The 15,115-nt window shown below is 36.6% G+C and overlaps 1 protein-coding gene across 2 annotated transcripts in view; it reads right to left on the bottom strand.

The window, feature by feature from the left end:
* Positions 1 to 15,115, bottom strand: part of efl1 (elongation factor like GTPase 1) — a 242,269-nt gene that overhangs the window by 144,383 nt on the left and 82,771 nt on the right. For both annotated transcript variants that reach the window (XM_048616009.1, XM_048616010.1), the window contains exon 12: positions 13,585 to 13,684. In XM_048616009.1, coding sequence (XP_048471966.1) covers positions 13,585 to 13,684 — 100 coding nt within the window. The remainder of the gene's footprint in view (positions 1 to 13,584; positions 13,685 to 15,115) is intronic.

The following is a 15,115-nucleotide window of genomic DNA, read 5'->3' on the forward strand; positions in this document are numbered from 1 at the left end:
CTCTCTCTGCCACTGCTGGTACCAAAATATTCTTCAAGAATTGGTGAAACTAAATTTTAAAGATTTCAAGTAAAACTTAGCAATTTAAAATTGACTTCTGACTTACTGCCAACTTTCTTTGATAAACACTACTTCTAGATCAAGGAAGATTCAAATGGTCATGAAACAAAGATAACACGCTTAATCATAATGGTAGTCTCTTCACGAGATCTCTAAATAATCACCATTTCCCTACCCACATCACTTTCTGACAGAAGACTGGAGTTATTTCAGCTATCATTTAGGATGTGTTTCATCAATTTAAGGATTACCGCTTCAAATGTTGATCTGTATTGAGTTAGGTACTTTCATCTTTTCATACAACACTGGCTCTATACCTCAAATAAATCTTAGACTTGATATTTGAAAATTAAAACTGACTGCATGTTATTATAAACTAGAAGTTGTCATTAAAACTTGTCATGTACAAATTAATAGATTATAAAGATTGCCATTTAACAGGAGAGCATAAATAAAGCTATTGAGGAGAATTATTTTAAAAAGTGAAGGGCCATTACAAGTGGTTATTTCAGAATCACTTATAAAATCAACTGCCTCGATTTTTGAGTAAAGATTTATTGCTGTGTTTGATGTCATTCTGCACAAACAAGGCTAAGATTTTTCATTAAATACCATATTGCATTTTCCCATAAAGGTACAAACAACTTTTAGAAAACAAAGCCAAGTGTTGTTTCTCATTGCATGAGCAACAGATAAGGCCTTAATAACTACTGAACAATAAATGCCTCAAATTCATTCTAGTTTCTGTCTGTCATTTATCTTAGCCTCCATTAATAGGATCTAAGGAAATTCCAATAATGGGATGCTGTGTGCATTAAATCCAATTTCTGTTCTGCTATTTGTGCCTTCTACAAACTGACCTTGGAATATGACCTTCATTGTTACATGTTTAGTTCAATATTATCCAAAATAACATGGTTGTATAAAATATTGACATTATTGTATTATTTACCTGGAATAACAATCAGTCTTCATTTATCATTTTCAAGCACTTCACTCGTAGGGGTAGAAAACAAAAATTAAACTCAGGACCAAAGGTGTCTAGAGCACAAAAAGCCACTAAACCCATCATATTTATGTAATATTTGCCTTTGGCACAACTGTATTTCCTGCACTTTCCCTTTAAACTAGTATCTGCTTCTGATTCAACTCTTTACGAATTTAACAATTCACACTGTAAATTGTTAAACACTGGATTGGCGCAGGCTTGGAAGGCTGAAGGCCCTGTTCCTGTGCTGTAACTTTCTTTGTTCTTTGTAAAAGACGTAATAGTCTCTGCTTCAACTGCTGCTTGATATGAAAGTATTCCATTCTTCAACAATTTTCTGTGAATGAATTTGGCTTAACTATTTGTCCTTATCCGCAATTAAATGAATGATTCCTTGGCCTTGTCAGTGCCTCCAGGATCACAGAACAGAGTTCATTTAAAAACCTCCATTAAGTCTCCTCTTGGTCATCTTTGCTCCAATGTAAGTAGAATATTTTAAAGCATTTCTCAGATCTAATTTCTCCATTTCTAGCATCATCCAAGCATTTATGCATTTCTCTACTCTCCATTCAGTCAACCTGTTTATGTCATCCTGAAGTTGTGTAGCTTTCTATTTGTGTGCCATCAAATTTAGGCTTTGCAGTCCTTCCATCCACTGCAAATAATCAACACTTCCCCCACATGTGCAATCTATAGGGTGAAAATGCTACACCCATTTTCTAATTCTTTTATCCAAATCCTTAATTTCCAGTCTCTGAGCAATATTCTAGCTCAGTTTGGATATATCAAGTCTTCAAATTTTTGTAACAAGCCCCCTTGTGAGACATCTTATCAAGTGTTGCCTTTACCAATAAAATTATGTCTTCAAATCATGTACTGCTTTCACTCCATACCTCCTTTAATATCCCACAGTTTCAAGAAGCTAATCAGGCAAAACATAGCACTATAAACTCAAAGAGATGCAAAATAATTTTGAATAAAATTTAGTATTTCTGTGCTACAGTCCCTCTCAAGAACATACTACAGAAAATCAACATCTTTTCAAAACAAGTAGCACACTGTATACCCTCTTCCAATGTATATATATTTGATACACTCCCAATGCTGGGTGCTGGAAATGAGAAGAAGATAAGGCCATATTCAAGAGAAAGTCATCAAATTTCTATAATTTCATGACTAGTTGGATCAATAATTAGCATGACAAATAAAATAATTATTCAGCTAATGAAAACATGAAAGAGTGGCAAAGATAATTTAGCAAACTGTAATCACTCAAACAGTAGAATTACTGGAATCAAGACTAAATAATAATGATGAGACACTATTCCTATTGTGTGATTTTAGTTTAATCTACAAATGCTGAAATTAAAAATTGAAATCTCCTGGCAACAGGTCATTTGTCAAGCATTTCTCTCATGAAATCATACTGTGATAGGTTACATCGTGCTGCTTCCTTCAACAACTGAGCAAAATTTTGTAGGAAAGCAAACAAACTTCAATTTTAATTGCAATGTTCAGTGGATTATTCTTCCAAATCAACAAGGATGAATGCTATTGTTTCACATCTTATGCTAATGCATACAAGAGTAGTATTTAAATCCATAGCATATGTAATATCTGCCATTGGCTCAACAACAAAAAATATTACCAGTCAGATTAATTGGAAAGTTTTTTTTGTCAAACAGAATTAAATTCATTTATAAAGAGTCAGGTTTGTAATTTTTCCACTGTTTTAGTCTAAATAAAATTTAGAGCACTATGGTTGCTAAGAGTTCAGCAATAACCTAGTTGTTTAACATTTGAAATACAAGCATTGCTTGTGAGCTTAATCATGCTCTACTGAGAACAGTTATACAAGTGTAATTAAGATATTTGTGCATTGCTGAAAAAATTGGCTCTTTTTAAAAGTTTTTCATCTCAATCTCATCAGAACAATATGGAAAAATACCAATAGATAGAAAAATTAACATATGTGCTGTATGAGAATACAGCAGAGATGTTGGATTTCCCCTTTATTGGTATTTTTGTGAATTGTGATGAGTGCACAACAAAAAGCTTTTTTAAAAAGTCACTTTTTCGCAACACTCAAATACTGTACTATGAATTGAGTAGTTGCAGGACAAAATAAAGAACTGTGGATGCTGGAAATCTGAAACAGAAACAGAAATTGGAGAAACTCAGCAGGTCTAGCAGTATCTGTGGAAAGAAATCAGAGTCGACGTTTTGAACCCGGTGACCCTTCTTCAGAACAGTCCTCTTACTAGAAATTGTGCTTGCAACGAGAAGTTAATCATTAGTTTCTTTGTTTATACCAGCAATGGATGTGGGCATTAGCATTTTCAAATTGAGAATGACTGAAGTGACAATTGTATCCTTTTGTTAAATATCATTGGCTTCACATCCAAAAAGTTTCCATTAGCGAAATGTGGAAAGTTCATTTTTAAAATAATGTTATCAAACTCTTACTGCAATGCCATTTTAGACATACCTGAGTGACAGAAAAAAATGTCACTTAATTACATCTGTAAGATTACCGTAAGATTTGATCAGTCAAACCCATAAGCAATGTATGTCACTCATTTTGGACAAAAAGGTTATTATAAATTATATTGTATTCATAGTGCTCAAAATTCTGAAAACACAGTAATTCTCTAAAATAGGGGCAATTACTAAACTCAGCTCTCTATAAATGGATTCAATTTTGTTTAACAAAGAAAATTTTCTCAATTAACAGCAATGGCAACATTCTTGTTATTGAGCCAAGGGCAGTGTTGATCAAAATATATGGATTGAAATAAGTAGAAGATATGTTCTAGTGAGTTGTGTATAACAGCAGGTGTGGTAAAGAAAGAGCAATTCAAATTGAGGGTGAACATTAGACATGGATGCTATCCAAGTTATGGCATTCCACATTGAACTGCATATTTTCTCACCCATTGGTGAACAGAAATGAATGGACAGTTATGCTTATGACACATATCTGATTATTTTACATCTATTTGTTGCTAATCCTGTATTCTAGGAAGTGTAACTGAACCATAGTTCTACCTCTTTTCTTCTTTCAGCTTCTCCCATTTTAATTAATCACCCTACTCCAATACCACATAGAATCATAGTTCTATGCTATGGTATAATACAAATCCTCTGCTCTCAATGTATTTCACTATACTATACATTAGAATGTTCTTGGGGACTGTGAAAGCATTACATTTTGCAATTAGGAAAATCATTTTCCTGCTTTGTTGAACAACAGAAAAGCAAGTATCTTTCCCTTTTGCATCAGTTATTCCAACTAAAATTTAGTCAGTTGATAAAGTATAATTCCAAAAACCAAGTTACTACTCAACTTTGCAACTGGCAATTTAATTCAGCAAATTAAAAAGATAGAGCATACAATCCATTAAACACTGCACTGTAGCGCGAGTACATGTGTGCCCATGCACTGTTTGCGTTCTATTACGGGATACTGTACATCACTATCTGAACAGACAGAAGCTCAGATGAGGCTGAAGGCTCGCCTCAATTGTGTCAAACTCTTCTGTATTTTCCAGCCAGGAATCAGACTTTGCACATGTAAGCTGAGACATGGGCAGAGTTTGACTTCAAAACAATATTTTAATATTTACAGAGGAGGGTTTGGAATGCTTATTTCTGCAGAACAATTTTGACAAACTTGATTAAGCTTACAATACAGTTGGCTCAATTTTTTTCGAACAAAATTCGACTGACACGATGCTTACACTCCACATGGCATTATGTTCAAGCTGTCTGGGAGTATCCCCAAGGGTATCTCATATTGCTGCATTCCACACCGAGTTGGAACCTGACTACAGAGCCACACTGCCATTTTCACATCAATGTGCAGTGGAAATGGTTGCGCGTGACATGAGAAGGGAGACGTTGATGTACACTAACATATATATTCAGGTTAATTTATTCTGTAACTTGGCTCCTATAGTAATTGGTAATATTCTACTTTACTCTAAATCCAAGGATAAGTAGAAGCACATTTCTCGCTAGAAATGTTAGATATTAAATTACAGCAATAAAGGACAGGGAAAGAAAAGCACACAAGAAAGGAACATTTGCAATTATACATTGGAACAAGGCTTTTCTTTATCCATGTAACTATGTTTTAGCAAAATATTATGGTAAATTGCAGAGTCACTTAATGGGAGTTCAAAAAACAGACAAAATTGATGTCAATACCAGATGAATTTTTTACTATAAGTGATGCCGTATAATTACGAGAAATAAGTATCTTAAATTCAATGAAAACATACAAAATGTTCACGGCAAATGTTTGTACATAAAATGCAGTATTTTTGTTTAAGTTGTGACAGGAATTAAATTATTGAAGTTCAAGAATAGAGTATAGAAAATGCCACAGCTAATGCAAAACTTTGCAGCACGATTATTAAAGTCAGTTGCTAGCTTAACTAAGGATTTCTGAACAAAATGTATCCACACTTAACTGGAAGAAAGTTATAATAGGTTACTTGCTGAATGCTTAAGTACAATGTGACACTTGGCACTGAATCAAGTCCTACAAACTTGCTGCTGTGCATTGCCAAGTATGCCGCTCACCACCATTTGTTTTGACTGTGGTTTCCATTGTCTAACTTTCACGATGATGGATACAATCTGAAACAACAATGTCCTATATTTAGGCAACTCACCATGTTCCAAAACAAGCTTCTCTTTATCTGAGAAAACATAGAAACTTCATGCAAAAATTAATAGGAATGTAAATGTGGGTTTGGGAAAGGTTTAAAGTCTAACGTCTGAAAACCATTTTGTGCACTGGACATTGCTTGCAATTTTTTCCTCTAAAATACAGGAAACACCACAGATATCTCTGTTCGCATGGATTTCTAACTCATGCAAAAATAATTAAAAAATTTTGCCCTGATTGATTTTATTAGCTAGCAGATATTATTACAGAAAATTTACATAAGGCTATGTATGACCTAAATGACTAGTTATTCATTGTTGTCAGGGTTAACATAGTTTTAAAACATTATTTGGGTCAAAACACAGATTGGCTAGAACCTTTTCCAAACAACACACAATCCAGCAGTAAAGTTTAGTACTGGGTTAGCAGAGAGCTCATTTTCGGTTTCATCAAGAATACTGACAAACATTAGCAATCAAGGTCCAACTTAAAATTGCAGAAAAAGCAGCTCAAGGCAGGACATTAACTTGGAGCTGAACGTGGCAGGTGAACAATAAGGTTACATAGCTGCATCAACAAGACAAACTGCCCATAATAACACTGGACCAAGAATAAATTCTAAACCCTATCCTTTTACAATAACCCCTGAAATTTTAATAAGACCTCTCCCACCATGATATTCTGCTTAGGGCCAAAATCATGCCAGTTTCTCTCTCCTTCCCCACACCTTCCCCAACATACCCCTCCCTTGCCACAATAGCCCCCTTTTAGAGCATAATAAAGCCCCTGTTCAATCGCCACAATTCCCAACCTTCGTTTCCCCAACACCCCACCCAAAATCATGGTGATCTTCCTTTTCACCGTTAAAAAAAAACTCACTCCCTCCGCAAAACAACCTCCCCTTTCCACACGGGATCAGCCTTGGGACCACAATAACCTCCACAACCACAGGGGTATTACTCTCTACCTATCCAAGAATTTCAATGCAGCACTGAGTGCTGATGTAATGCTGGTCTGTCAGCAAATTCATCTTTTGGCTGAGAATATGCCTGTTCTGATGAATGCAAAAGACCCCCACAGCAATATGCAAAGAAGAATGGAGTGGTCTCTCATCATCCTGGTCAATATTTCTCTCTCTAATAATATCAATAAAATGAATTAACTAATTATATATCTTATTATTTTTGGGACTGGGCCATGCTTCAGTTGATCGATATTGGCAGTCTCCCTACAAAACAATAGTGGCCTTACCTTAAAAATAATTAATTAACAAGTGAAGCACTTTTGGAGATCCCAAGGCAAAGCAAAGTTCTTTTAACCTGGTCTATCTCTTTAACAGAATGCCCAGATACTGCATGTGCAGGGAGTAATAAAAATAGGAAATCCGGATATTAACTGCAAGGCTACTGTTGTGGATAAAGATTTACAGTTACTTGTGGGTGCCCAACTCTTACTGTTTAGAAGCAACCAACTTACGAAGGTCAGAGAAACTACAGAAGACAATTAGTTTGTTCCTTTCTATTTTCTACACATTGCATCTTAAGCACCATTGGAGAGCTGGAAGTCTGATTCCTAAGATAACTTCTTAGATGACAGACTGACATTGGGTAAAGATCTCAACTGGCATACTCGGTAATACAGAAGAATCAAAAAAGAATTATTAAAATAAACTTAAAACTTAGCAAAAAGAGGACAAATTCTCCAAATAGTTGTAATATTGACAGCAGCATCTATAAATTTCAGATCAAAATTTTAATACACATCTGAATTTAGAAAATCAAAGCTCTAAAAGTAATGTTCAGGGATGTGTAGATTAGGTGGGTTACAGGGGGATGGGTCTGGGTGGGATGCTCTGAGGTTCGGTGTGGACTTGTTGGGCCAAAGGGCCTGTTTCCACACTGTAGGGATTCTATAAAAAAAGTCATTGCATGTTTTGCTACTGCTTAAGTTTAATCACATGTAAAATAAACAAAGAAAGATAGCATAGTTCAATTTCAACAAAATAAGATGAAATAAATCCAAGAGTCAAAAATCACTAATCCACTCACACAACATTGTTCCTCAAGTGCTGTTCAATTTGGGGAATGAATTAGTTTGCAAGTAAATATTGCTACAAAAGGTTAAGCATCTTTAATTACTAAAACTATGAACAATCCTATTCAGGAGCAAGACTGTAATTTTATTTGCAAGCTGTAAATTTAGTTTGTCTTAAATTCATTCAAACAGCACTTGATAGTTTAATTAAATGCTATTTTTCATTAATAAGACTTTTCATTCAATATATTTTAAAACTATTTTACTTCGACAATAAATATATTATTTAATGTGTAGTACATGTTATTAAAAGTTACGATTAAAAGCATTTCTGACTGGAATACATGATTATCCTCATGCCAAATACCTTCAATCCTTGTAAAAGCACACTCCTCAAATCATGATACCATCTCTCTTCTGATTGATTTCTATGGAACCCTTGAGGGTCATGTAAATCTGTCACATTTACACCCATAGCAATGCTTATAAAGGCAGACATCATACCAGCAAGTTAGTTCATTTTGACCTGATTGCAGCAACTTAGTAATATGACATTGCCCCCAAGGCCCCATAATTTAATACTCAGAGGTGACTACATCGTAGGAAAGGCCTGAATCTGGCAAAAAAATATTTCCATTCAAAGAATGAAGATGATCTTACTAAGGTAGTCAATCTGTCTTTATTAAGGAAAAGGGAAGTTCCCAGAGCTTACCATTATTTGTACCTCGGTTAATGCATCATACAGTGGCAAAGTCCAGATGTAATGGTTAATGAATGCTATCAAATAGGATGTCAGTAAAAATTGCCTTTGGAATGTGGCAGTGAGGAATTTGATTTAATTTACCACAAATTGTGCTCCACATGGAGGACGACAACATACTGACATTGTTGGCTAGAACAAATTTAAAAGTCTGACGAAAGTAATTTTCAGGAGAATAATTTGGAAGGGCATCTACAGATCACCTCAGAGGTACCACTCCTCTTGGAACACTAAATTAAAATTCTTCTTTGAGCCAATAAGAAACAATTTCCAGATGGTCTGATGGTCAGATGGCAACCAGGATACTTAGCACAAATTCCAAAATGAGCAGTCAAACTTAACTAAATGACCTGCCTTTTTCGAAAGAATTGCTTAAACATCAATTCATGTTGCATTTTGTTTGGGTGCATCAGGAGAGGAAATATTATGCAATGTTAAAAGGTATGGAAGAAGAGGGAGATCATTGGATTCATGTGCACAAATCTTTGAATGTGGCAGGAGAAGCTGATAAAAGTATAAAAGCAGATGGAGTCCCAGCCTTTCCAAACAGAATCACAAATTACAAAATCTAAGAGATGTGGGTGATATAAATCATTGAAAGTATTATGCCTCAACTAAACTACATCAGCCTCTGGTGCTCCATATTAGATATCAGAGTTTTACAAAGTGGGAGACTGCCTAGGAATGCATTAGTCAGGTTTAGAGTAACAAAGGGATGGATGAAGGTTTCAACAGACAAGCTGAGGCAGGCCTGGAGTTAGGCAATATAACAGGTGAAAATAGGTAGCCTTAACAATGACATAGACGGGTGATCAGAAACACATCTTGGGGTCAACATGACACCAGGATTGTGAATTGTTTGTGTTGTGTTAGGGCTTCAGGAGCAACTTTGTGATGACATAAACAAGGAATAAGAGGAGCTCACTTGGCCCTTTGAGCCTCCTCGACCATTCAATAAGATCATGACTGGGTCTGATTTTAACTTCAACACTACATCCCTGCTAATCTTTCATCTGCTTGGTAATCAAGAATCTATCTATTTAACTCTGCCTTAAAAATATTTAAAGATTCTGCATCCATTGCCTTTTGAGGAAGGGAATTCCAAAGACTCTCAACCCTTGGAGAAAAAAATGTTTCCTCATCTATATCTTAAATGGGCAAGCATTATGTTTAAACAATGGCCCCCAATTCTAGATTCTCCCACAAGAAGAATTATCCTTTCCATATTCACCTGTCCAAGACTCTGCAGGATCTTATACATTTCAATTAAGTTACATCTAATGCTTCTAAACTCCAGAGGATACATGCCTAACCTGTCTGGTCTTTCCTCATTATGCAAGCTGATCATTACAAATATTAGTCTAGTAAACTTTCTCTAAATGGATTCTAATATCAACAAATTTAATCATCACATTGTTGGTCCCTTAATCCAAGACCATTTACATAAATTGTAAAGAATTGAAGCTTCAACTCTGAACCCAGTGGTACAGCACTTGAAGTATCCTGTCAACCTGGAAAATACCCATTTGTTCCGAATCTCTGCTTCCTGTTTGCCGGCCAATCTCCTACCCATGCCAATGTGTTACCCCTATATCATCAGCTTTTATTTTCTGTAAATGTTTTTGATGTGGCACCTTATCAAACCCCTTTTGAAAATCTAAGTACATACGTCCCCTGGTTGCCCTTTATCTACAGCACAAGGTACTTCTTCAAAGGGTAATGTGACAGAGTAGCATATAACTGAGTATAAATAGGACAGAGTTAGATCACTCTAGAATAAGAAAGAGTCTTGACAGCATATAGATATGAAAACAAGAAGAGTGATTAGTCCTTGAGTATAGGAGTTGGGGTGTTGTGTTGCATCTGTACGGGACTTTGATGAAGCCACATGTGGAGTAGAATCAAGAAGTCATGCAGTAATAAGGCATGGAAACATGCTCTTCAGCCCAAACTGGTCCATGCTGACCATGCTGTCCACTCAGCTAATTCCAATTGCCCACATTTGATCCATACCCCTCCAAACCCTTTCCATCCATGTACCTATCCAAATATTTTTTAAACATTACTGCAGACAGTTCTGGTTGCCCTCCTGTAGAAAGGATGTTATTAAATCGGAAAGAGAGCAGAAAAGATTTACAAGGATGTCGCCGGGCCTGGAGGATTTGAACTATAGGGAGAGGCTGGAAAGACTGGATTTTTTTTCACTGGAGTGTAGGAGGTTGAGGGGTGAGCTTATAGAGGTTTATAAAAGCATGAGGGGCATAGATAAGGTGAATAGCAAAGGTGTTTGCCCTTGGGTAGGGGAGTTCAAAGCTAGAAGGCATAGGTTTAAGGTGAGAGGGGGAAAATATAAAAAGGACCTGAGGGGCAACCTATTCACACAGAGGGTGGTGCATATATGGAATGAACTGCCTGAGGAAATGATAGAGGCAGGTACAGTTACAACATTTAAAAGATGTTTGGACAGGTACACAAATAGGAATGGCTTTTAGGGATGTGAGCCAAGTGCAGGTAAATGGGACTAGTTTAGTTTGGGAAACCTGGTCGGCATGAACAAGTTGGGCTGAAGAGTTTATTTCCATGCTATGTATACTCTATGTAATAAAAATCAGAGTCTGGTACATCTATTACTACCAATAATAGAGTATTTAGTATCAATATAGAATAAATAGTATTACTTTGATGTCTAAGCCTGAAGACAATTCTTGTCTTTGCTTTCTCCTCATCCAGATAAGGAATCTAAACTCAGTGTGGCATCAAACCACATATTACAAGAGTTTGATTCAACCTCAGGCAGGTGCCAGGAAGAAGGATGAATTCAGTGTCTAGAGAAGATAGTTTTTGGCAGGGAGTGAGCACTCCGACTTCTGTCTTCCTTGTATTTTGTTAGGAGGAAATTTCTTCCCATCTAGTAGTGGATGTCTGACGAGCAATGCAGAAATTGAGAGAGGTAGTGGTAAGGTAAAGCTGTGTCAGCATCCTCAGCATATTTGTGGAAGCTGAAGCTGTGTTTCAGATGATATTACTGAGAAGCAGCATGTAGATGAGAAATAGAAGGGTGTTTAGGATAGATTGTTACAGGACACCAGATGTAGTGATGCAGGAATGAGAAGTCATACAATTAATACTCTGGCAATGATTATGCAGATAAGAATGAACCCAGCGGAGTGCAGTTCCATCCAGCTAGATGACAGTGAAGACACATTGCAGGAGGATGAGTATCAGTTGTGTCAAAAGTTGCACACTGGCTGAGGAGGGTCTTTGCCTCAGTCACATCGGATTTCATTTGTTTATTAAATAAGAACTGTTCTAGTATTGTGGCTAGGTGGAAATCTGATTGAAGAATTCAAACATGGAATGCAGGGATCTAAAACAAAAAGCCATCCAAAAATAATAGTGATACCGGACAACAATCTCAATTACCATTCTGCATTTATCTCCCTAAAATCTATCCAAAAATGGGTAAGAACATAAGAACATAAGAACTAGGAGCAGGAGTAGGCCATCTGGCCCCTCGAGCCTGCCCCGCCATTTAATAAGATCATGGCTGATCTTTGAGACTCAGCTCCACTTACCCGCCCACTCACCACAACCCTTAATTCCTTTACTGTTCAAAAATTTATCTAGCCTTGCCTTAAAAACATTCAGCGAGGTAGCTTCAACCGCTTCACTGGGCAGGGAATTCCACAGATTCACAACCCTTTGGGTGAAGAAATTCCTCCTGACCTCGGTCCTACATCTGCTTCCCTTTATTTTGAGGCAATGCCCTCTAGTCCTAGTTTCACCTGCTAGCGGAAACAACCTCCCTGCCTCCACCTTATCTATTCCCTTCATAATCTTATACCTTTCTATAAGATCTCCCCTCACTCTTCTGAATTCCAATGAGTATAATCCCAGCCTACTCACTCTCTCCTCATAATCCAACCCTCTCAACTCTGGAATCAACCGAGTGAATCTCCTCTGCACCCCCTCTAGTGCTAGTATATCTCTTCTCAAGTAAGGAGACCAAAACTGCACACAGTACTCCAGGTGTGGCCTCACCAGGACCCTATACAGCTGCAGCATAGCCTCCCTGTTTTTAAACTCCATCCCTCTAGCAATGGCAGACAAAATTCCATTTGCCTTTTTAATTACCTGCTGCACCTGCAATCCTACTTTTAACGATTCATGCACAAGGACACCCAACATAGTCCATTTTGCTGTTATTCCTACCAAAATGGATGACCTCACACTTATCAACATTGTACGCCATCTGCCAGACCTTTGCCCACTCACTTAGACTATCTATATCCCTCTACAGACTTTCAGTGTCTTCTGCACACTTTGCTCTACCACTCACCTTAGTGTCATCTGCAAATTTTGACACACCACACTTAGTCCCCAACTCCAAATCATCTATGTTTAGGTAGGGAAGTAGAAATTTTCAGCCAACAGATCTTACAAGACATTTTGTAATGTCCTTCACTATTCCATTCATAAATGAAAGAAGAATTAATTCAAGCTTCGTATCTTCACATGAAAAGTTACCAAAAATCATTTATTGGAGAAATAAACAAGCAAATGGAAATATTAATTGTAGAAACCATATGAAACTATTAATATCTCTAATAGTAGCCTGATAGCACAGAACTTGAATATTGAAATATGAACCATATTGTCAAAGCTTTAATTTTGCACTCATCAGCATAGAATCACAAGTATACCAAATCTCAAAGACAACAACAATTTATATTGCACGAAAAGAGGTTTAGTGGATAAATGGGATTTGGTAGTATTGTTGCCATGGGTAATGTTCCAGGGAACAGTTACTAAAGTCTGTGTTAAAGTCGAATCTGATAAGTTGACTCTGATTGATTAAGACATTGCCATGGGAAATGTACCAGGAAATGGGTGTCCCCTAAGGTTTTGTTTAATGGAATGGTGCAACATTTGGACATGTTCCTTCTAGAAGCTATCTATATTCAAATGCATTCTGCTTTGCAAAGAGAAAGAACACAGGCACAAATTGTGTTTTTACAACTAAACAAAACTTTCTTTCAACAATAATGTCTCTAGTTTCTAGCTTACCTTAACTTATTTTGGGGCAAAGCCTTGGAATCAACAGCAAACATCTTGCAAATAAACACAATCACTGGGGCTGTCTCATCACTCTTGCATTCAAGGAACGCTGAATATATAAAAGAGAAGAATGTTAGTGTTACTGCTTCAGTAAATTAAAAGGATTCTACTGATTAAGCTGTTAAATCAAAGGCTGAGGGAGAAAATGCATGTGAAACACACGCTTATCACTAAGGCATAAGATTGTAATTTCAAGAATGAGATGCGATTTTCTCCACTGTGGATGTAAATCACAGTTCTGACAAGTCACTATCAGAAAATTGCTTTAAAAATATTGTGTTACATTTTCTGCTGATTTATTTTAAATTACATGTACTACGATAAAAATCAATGGTTTTAAAATAGATTTTAATATCTTGCAAATCAGTTCTCACTGGAAGTGTACAATCTAATTGCTGTCCATAAGAGCACAGTTGTCCAAATAAGTGAAATAGAGATAAAGCAAAAAGTCTGTGTTACATCAAGAACCGTAGCCTATTTTAAAAATCAAGCATGAAGCAGTCAATTGCTGAACTCAGCAAGACTGCTTCACTCATTAAAAACAGACTATCTCGCCATGCAAAATTTGGTCATCCTCCAGTGCACAATTAGACTAAAAGAAAAATGCACACAGGGCTTTTCTAAGAAATAACACAGTTCAGAGGTGGTTATGCAGTAACACAAAAACTACCAATCATTTTTACGCTATCAGTTCAAAACTTAGGGTTTCACAAAGATATTCTGGCTTGGCCTCTGCAGATGCCTTGACCTCTGATACATTCCTTTTTATAACTTTGAAGATTTGGGAAATAAAATCATTAGGCGTTGAAACAAATCACTCTGATGAACAATTTTCACCCAAATATTAAACTTGGAAGAAAAGGAGGGTTGAACAAGAATCAAACCATTGCAAAAAAACTGAACTGCTGAAGAAGAATAAAGGGTCAAGGATATCCATTTATGATTCATCTAATCTCATCTTAAAGTTTTGAAGTTTAGAAAAGTAAATCTAATTGGGAAAAGCAATTGTAATGTACTAGAAAAGACCACAAATGAACATCTGCGTTTCATCTCCCTGGTTCCACACTCATACCTGGAAAATCTGGAAATACAAGGATACCTATATCAGGCTCCTACGTTTTGACTACTGATCCGCCTTCAACACTTCCAACCAAACTAATCTCTAAACTTTGAGATTTAAGTCTTTGCTCCACCCTCTGTAACTGGATCCTCGACTTCCTGAGCCACAGATCGCAATCAGTGGGAACAGGCAACAACACTTCCACTACGACAGCCCCCTACTACACACTTTGTATGGACCAATTTTGTCCTAACTCCATCTGCAAGTTCGTTGTCAACACCACCATTGTAGGCTGGATCTCAGACAACATCGAGACAGAATATCTTTTTCCTGTAGAGTGCTTGATGGTATGGTGTAAAGATAACAATCTCTCCTTCAACGTCAGCAAAACGAAAAAGCTGGTCATTGATTTCATGAAGC

Source organism: Rhincodon typus, chromosome 33 (assembly GCF_021869965.1).
Source record: "Rhincodon typus isolate 14 chromosome 33, sRhiTyp1.1, whole genome shotgun sequence".
NCBI lineage: Eukaryota > Metazoa > Chordata > Chondrichthyes > Orectolobiformes > Rhincodontidae > Rhincodon > Rhincodon typus.